Here is a 7,500-nt window from a genome sequence, read left to right as displayed (position 1 = left end):
ATGAATTACTTATTCTGTGTTGTAAAAAGATTATATTCATTAATTAATCTTTAAATTAACTGAACAGATGTAATTTAGCTCTCATCATAATGATCTTTGAGTCTCCAGCTGAACTCTGAAACACTCCCAAGGGGGTTAATGGAATCTTAATTGGACACTGTTGTTTATCATTCCCATGAGATAATTCCCCTACCTGTTCTGTGATGTGCTTGGTAAGTCATTGCAAATTTTGTTGTACAATATACTGCACATATTTATATATATATATCATTAATGTTAATGCAAACAAAGTAAGTATTCATATCAATTGTTATGTAGCTACATTTTATGAAACTTATATGTTGGGATTATCTGTTGATTCTAGTAAGACTCATATCTACGTGAGCCCAAAAAAGGATTATGCCATATATGGCCATATCAGACTTAATTATAGCTCACAGTGACCTGGATTTAGACTTAATTATAGCTCACAGTGACCTGGATTTAGACTTAATTATAGCTCACAGTGACCTGGATTTAGACTTAATTATAGCTCACAGTGACATGGATTTAGACTTAATTATAGCTCACAGTGACCTGGATTTAGACTTAATTATAGCTCACAGTGACCTGGATTTAGACTTAATTATAGCTCACAGTGACCTGGATTTAGACTTAATTATAGCTCACAGTGACCTGGATTTAGACTTAATTATAGCTCACAGTGAAAGTCTAGCTCACAGTGACCTGGATTTAGGACGCATCACATCTTCTTAAGATTCATTAACTGACCAAGTAATTCTACACCAAGTAATTGTCCATTTACGAGACATAAAGGATTTTGCCGTATCGTCTTAATCAAAGGTCACAGTGACTTAACTTTAAAGTGCAACCTCTACCCAAGATGTATCAGCTGACAAAAGTTGATGATCCTAGGTCTCATAGTATTTACGTTACGAGCCGGACAAGAAGCTGGACAGACACAATCACCATAATACGTCTTGACTAAAGACGGGCGAATAAGAACCGGTCCTAAACGAAAAAATGGAACCTATTTGTCGTAACCCAACTCAATCAACTTAACCCCTAGTTTTCAGTTAAACAGATGTTTGCAACCATCAAATCAGCATTAATGGTTGCAAATAACAAATTTAAAGATAGTTATTCCCATTCTAAATGTGATTCATGCATTTTGCTTGATGTTCACATCTTATCTGGATCTGGTTGAGTTTTGGGGTTTTCCAGTTTACGGCATGAAATGTTTACGTTTGACATTAATTATGTTTCTGCACCACTCTAACTAATAAGACATCACTTAGAAGAGTTCTCCATCTTGTTATTGTTCATTTAATAGCTTCACAACTCAATACATAAGACAATCAAAATGTTGCATTGGATTCTCTATACCTTTCATCATCATCGAAGTTTTTCCCATGACTGGGACCCGACATGTCGTTTCCGAGGTGATGACCATTACTGTCTTCAAATCTCGAGCAAGAGGAATTTCCAATACTACAATCATCATCGTTATCATACTCCATGTACACTTGAGTAACAGATGAAAAATCTTCTGGATCCACGCCAATGGAAGAGCTTGTGTTGTCCATGATGTTTGTTTTTGACCCTTATGTTCTGGAAAGATGAACAAACTTGCAGATTAACTTTTCGTGTCGCACTTCTTGTCCAGGAATAAAAATGGGTCGGTAAAACCTGATTCAATTGGCCAAACTGTTGTCAACAAGCCAATAACAAAAGTAGTTTTCTCATCCTATAGGTGACAACCGGATATCCGGAGATTTAGTGGATATATAATAGGTAATTTATTCAATATATTTTCCACTTGAAATACATGCTGTCGGGCCGGGGGTAGAAATCTGCGACTGAGCTCAGTTTATAAATGCTTGAGAATATTTAGATTGATACAATACTCAGTGTAGATACATACATTTACTCCATTGATGTTCATACTTTCCAGATTTGTTCATAAAAAAAAAATTAAAAAGTAAATTCTATTCTATATTGTTCTTGAATGCAAAAGTCGAGTATAATGTTAAAACAATTTATTCCATTTCAAAGTATTAAATATTTCATATCATGTGATAAAATCAGAAATCCACGCAACACTGAACGAAATTTTGATTTCAGAAAAAAGAAAGAAAAGAAAACCCCAACAGTCATAACGTACGACTTAACTAATTCTACTTCCTTTTTCTCTACTGACGGTAACCAAAATGGTGAGGAAGTTCTTCAATATAGATTAAAATCCACATAATCTAAGGCATACGTGGATTTTTAAGTCCAATCATTAGCAAAATAAACCACAATATTTGAATATAGATTAGATATATCATATATTTTCAGGTAACGTGTGGTAAATAAGTAGTTTTAGCGAAACAAACTGTAACGTGACAATTCGAACATTGCATTGCAAGTGTTTATCTGATCGTAAACTGAATTACTATCTCACAATGTGATTTAACATAATTGTGAATAAGTACAAAATTCAACTACGAGAATTTATACATCGAAGTAGTCTTAAGAATAGGTATATATCTGACGAAGATGCATTCTGAAGAGAAGGGGGGGGGGGGTTGCGGATAGCATGTAAATTGTTGAAAGCTTTGTAATTCTTAGTCCAAAGTAAGACAAATAAAACTCTTCATTTACAATGCAACAAGAAAGGTAACTTGAGAACTAGGTAAAAAATTGTATTCCTTCCTAAATGTCCAAATATTTATTCAGGGTTATCGAGGACGCAAGAAGGTTTTGAAGCGCTTGACTGCGCCAAAGTCATGGATGCTGGACAAACTGGGAGGTGTCTTTGTAAGTACAAATATAGACATTGCTAATCTTGTATATCTATAGTCACTGTATTAATAAATTACACTTGGTGTGCATGTATTAGTAATTCTTATGATTAAAAGGTTTGACATCAATTAACTCCAATTTTCCGTACATGTAATCTTAAAAATAGATACGCTGAAATGTCAAGACATTGTTGAACTCAGACAATTAAATAATCCTGTGTGTAAATATTGGTACCACGTAGGCTCCACGACCCAGCACTGGACCCCACAAGCTCCGTGAGTCGCTCCCCCTCATTGTGTTCCTGAGGAACCGTCTTAAGTATGCTCTGACATATGATGAGGTCAAAAAGATCACAATGCAGAGACTGATCAAAGTTGATGGCCAAGTGAGAACTGCCAAGGACTACCCTACAGGATTTATGGGTAAGTTGACATCCCCCCCCCCCCCCCCCCCCCTTATTTAACTGGTACCGATAAATGGTACCAATCCTAATGCCGAAAAACAGATTTTCCCCAATTTTAAGACTAAAAATTTCCCAATTCATTTGCCGAAAATAGACCGCTGACATCGTAATTTACTTAAGTCTGAAACGTACAAGTTAACCAAAATGTTCACTTCGGTATTAAATCGAAAGTACAGATAATGGCAGTGCGAGTGTTGTAGAGCTACGATGATTCTAGAACGAGCCTACGTCGATTCCTGATGTCTCACAACAACAAATATTACTGTTAAAAACGGTTTTGTTCCTCTTTTTTCATTTTTTAGTTGAAATCATTTGCCGATACATTGGTAGAAAATTCCCAATGTGTTCAATTTTGACACTATTTTTCCTAATTGAATGGGTACCAGTGGGTAGAAAAAACCCCGCTAGATGATGGAAATAGCTGTATAATTCAGCTGGGTTTGATCACTGTTGAACAGAAAACTCTGTTGGCAGAGCATTTGACAAGATTCAGGGGGCTTTGGTTTATATCTGGATCTGATCTAGGGCATTTTATCTCCTTGTTAAGTTTTGCATTGTAGACCATTTTTAGAATTGTCAAATGAGAGAGTTTTGATTTGAAGAGAGGAATATAGTGGTCAGATGATTAGAGAGAGAGGGGAGGGGGGTTATTGCGTTGCGTTTCTCTGTCCTGTAAGAGAATTTGTCTTTCAAATTGTATATATTGGTTGGTCTTTAATTTGAATGAGAAAAAGGCTCTATCGAAGCTCTGTTTGCTTTCTCCAAGAACTCGCAGAGTCAAAGTGAAGCCAAAATCAACTCAGTTCAACGGTCGCATGCCAGGCATTATGTTTAGTGTGCAATACCAATGGCTGAAACAATCCTGTGTAGACTAGGATAAACACATCATCAAACAGTTTATTTATGTTAGAAGTCGACGCATACTATATATTAACGTGTAACACCATGGCCAGGGAGCATTGAGGAATAGAGTTTTTTGTTGTATTAAAGTTCAAGGCCACGTCGAATAACCATGGTAACAAGATAACTAGCGTGACCACAGGGCCACCATTGAAACATCCTAAATACGATAAAGGAAACAAGGTCATTTTAAGACGTGGGAAGAGGTCTGGCTGTAATCTCATGCACTAATCTATGCTTTCTGTAAGGAAATTCCTTGTAGCTGATGGTAAAATCAATATGTTTTACTCCGGTTATCTTTTGTGCTGAATCTCTTTAATTTATCACAGTAGATTAACAAGTCTCATATGTTGTGCACAATGAACTAGTGTTTCAAAACTGTGGGCTGCGAGTCAAAGAAGGGGGAGGTCTAGATGGAGGGAGGAATGAAACGGTCATCAAGTACTGTACAATAGTCGTGGGTTAGGTGATCAGGGACAGAGGAACTGGGTTGAAATCTAGATGTCTCTTTTTCTCCTTTCGTGTTGTAATAATTGGTTTTCGGTATTGTTTATATATTTGTGGGTCTTTATTGAGAAGAGAAGGCTCTATCGAAGCTCTGTCTGCTTTTTTCAAGAACTTGCAGAGTCAAAGTGAAGCCGAGATCAACTCAGTTCAACGGTCGCATGCCAGGCATTATGTTTAGTGTGCAATACCAATGGCTGAAACAATCGTATCTGATTAATGATCCATATCAAATTTTTTAATGACAGCAAATTTGTGTCGGAGGGAGGACTTTGTAATGGTAAATTAAGGGAAAACGGGACTATTGAGTATTGTAGAACTGGGAAGTAGCTTACGAATTCATGATTATTTTGAAAAGAGGTAGAAGTAGCTTAGGAATTCATGATTATTTCGAGGTTTATAACATTTGGGAAGAATTTGTGATATTCTTATATATTGTACTGACCATCACTGAGATTCAATTCGTACATTTCAGATGTTATTTCCATCGAGAGGACGAATGAGAACTTCCGTCTTCTGTATGATGTCAAGGGACGCTTCACAGTGCACCGTATTCAGAAAGAAGAGGCCAAGGTATAGCATTCCCCCCGACATCGAACAATAACCGTGAAATTGTATATCATTCCCCCCGACATCCAACGATAACCGTGAAATTGTATAGCATTCTCCCCGACATCCAACGATAACCGTGAAATTGTATAGCATTCCCCCCCCCCCCCCCGACATCCAATGATAACCGTGAAATTGAATAGCATTCTCCCAGACATCCAATGATAACCATGAAATTGTGTAGCATTCTCCCCGACATCCAGCGATAACCGTGAAATTATATAATAGCATATTCTGAGCTCTTGACATTCTTTTTGTGTGGTTTTAGATTGGAACATGATAAGTATAATTTAAATTTCCCAATAAATCCATCAGGATAAATGTGTGTACATCTATTTCACAGCTGAAAATGGTTTGCTGTGTGATAGGAAAGGAATTAACAATTGTGTTACCGTGTATGTTAAAGTTCACATCACGATATGTATTTCAGTACAAGCTCTGTCGTGTCCGCCGTGTTGGAGTAGCCGCCAAGGGTGTCCACTACATCACCACGCATGATGGACGTACCATCCGCTATCCTGACCCCCTCATCAAGGTCAACGATACCATTATGCTTGACATTGCCTCTGGAAAAATCAAGGATTTTATCAAGTTTGACTCTGGTAGGTTTATAACTATGCACAAGAAAAGGTTAGCTTTGAAGTTTCGGGGTTCAGATGTCCAGACTTTGTGGTACAACACAATGATGTGTGAATTTCTTCACCTGAAATATTGTGTGGAGCAAAACTATTACGAGCTTTTTAATTCTGAGTGTTGACCACAAGTTAGAAAAAATTATATTCACACCAAGAAAAAAACTAGAAAATTTCAGTAGGTAGACTAAAATTCAGAAACGCATGTGAAATAAGCCATGTGCCATGTTGTGCGAGTTGCTGATAGACTTGTCCTGCTAATAAGTCTGATTTTCTATAGAGCCTTTTATGCAGTTTGCCAATGATTTGTCAGACATTCGGACTAACTAGAATTGTATTTTCACTACTGCATTTTTATTGGCCTCAAGCAATTTGATTATAATTACAATCCTCCAATTTAATTACAATTTCAACCCTCCAATTTCAGCGTTCGAAATTGACCATAGTCCTATAGACCGAGTCTATGTCAAATGACACTGGTCTATTCCAACTGTAATTGAGATAGACCAAATTGTCTATGCCAATTTTCTAGGTTTAAAGCAATAGAGTTCTCCCAAAGGACCCTTGTCAGTCATCATCTGATAACGTTTTGTGGAAAGGAGGACATTGTTATGGAAATGGAAAGAAAATATGCTTTCTAAGTACATTAGAAGTAAATTATAATGTTTTAAATGTTTTTTCCATGTTGTGGACTTATGGTCTATGCCAATACAATAAGGTCTATGTCATTTTGTTTTGACATCGACCGGTGGTCTATACCAAGTTTTAAACCAATTTCGATCACTGCAATTTCAGGAATAATATTATCGTAGTCAGCTGTTAAAGCTGTTGTCTGAGTTCCTAACCAGTTACAATGTAGAATATGTGGACAGTTTATACGGTCTGATACCTGCAACATTTATTTTTCCCTTTGTGTAGAGCTTTTCTAGTAATGGGACTACTATTTTCTTTGTGACCCTACATTTTTGGAACGAAGTTGGTTTTAAATATTGCATTTAAATGTGAGGATTTTTTTGAACTGATTTTAGAAAACAAGCACCTGTTAGTAGGTTTTTACACGAGAGATAATATTCTTAGAAATACAGCTGTAGATCTATATTAAACCAAGGTTATGTGGTGCAACACAATGATGTGTGAATTTCTTCACCTGAAATATTGTGTGGAGCAAAACTATTACGAGCTTTTTAATTCTGAGTGTTGACCACAAGTTGGAAAAAATTATACTCACACCAAGAAAAAAACTAGAAAATTTCAGTCTGTTGGACAGTGGTGAGCTATCAGCTTTTTAGGTAGACTAAAATTCAGAAACGCATGTGAAATAAGCCATGTGTCATGTTGTGCGAGTTGCTGACAGACTTGTCCTGCTAATAAGTCTGATTTTCTATAGAGCCTTTTAAATGCAGTTTGCCAAACTAGACCTGATTTGTCAGACATTCGGACTAACTAGAATTGTATTTTCACTACTGCATTTTTATTGGCCTCAAGCAATTTGATTACAATTACAATCCTCCAATTTCAGGAATAATGTTATTGAAGTCGACTGTAAAAAGCTGTTGTCTGAGTTCCTAACCAGTTTAATGGGTTTATATAGTCTGGTGCCTGCAA

At 36.6% G+C, this 7,500-nt stretch overlaps 2 protein-coding genes and 2 non-coding genes across 5 annotated transcripts in view; 3 read left to right on the top strand and 1 right to left on the bottom strand.

Annotated features, from left to right (window-relative positions):
* Nucleotides 1-1,824, bottom strand: part of LOC125673600 (zinc finger and BTB domain-containing protein 24-like) — a 20,863-nt gene extending 19,039 nt beyond the window's left edge. For both annotated transcript variants that reach the window (XM_048910208.2, XM_048910209.2), the window contains exon 1: nt 1,387-1,824. In XM_048910208.2, the coding sequence (XP_048766165.2) occupies nt 1,387-1,586 (200 nt within the window). In that variant the 5' untranslated portion in view covers nt 1,587-1,824. The remainder of the gene's footprint in view (nt 1-1,386) is intronic.
* LOC125673602 (40S ribosomal protein S4-like) overlaps nt 1,824-7,500 on the top strand; it is an 8,688-nt gene continuing 3,011 nt past the window's right edge. The window contains exons 1-5 of the mRNA XM_048910210.2: nt 1,824-2,213; nt 2,722-2,802; nt 3,029-3,209; nt 5,130-5,227; nt 5,694-5,865. Coding sequence (XP_048766167.1) covers nt 2,211-2,213; nt 2,722-2,802; nt 3,029-3,209; nt 5,130-5,227; nt 5,694-5,865 — 535 coding nt within the window. The 5' untranslated portion in view covers nt 1,824-2,210. The remainder of the gene's footprint in view (nt 2,214-2,721; nt 2,803-3,028; nt 3,210-5,129; nt 5,228-5,693; nt 5,866-7,500) is intronic.
* Nucleotides 5,941-6,018, top strand: LOC125677771 (small nucleolar RNA SNORD36). Its single transcript, XR_007371275.1, has one exon. It is a non-coding gene; the product is annotated as a small nucleolar RNA SNORD36 (small nucleolar RNA).
* LOC125677769 (small nucleolar RNA SNORD36) lies at nt 7,017-7,094 on the top strand. The gene has a single exon (XR_007371274.1). It is a non-coding gene; the product is annotated as a small nucleolar RNA SNORD36 (small nucleolar RNA).

The sequence above is a fragment of the Ostrea edulis genome, chromosome 3 (genome assembly GCF_947568905.1).
Source record: "Ostrea edulis chromosome 3, xbOstEdul1.1, whole genome shotgun sequence".
Taxonomy (NCBI): Eukaryota; Metazoa; Mollusca; class Bivalvia; order Ostreida; family Ostreidae; genus Ostrea; species Ostrea edulis.
Note: the sequence above shows the minus strand (reverse complement) of the source record. Positions and strands in the feature narration are given on the sequence as shown.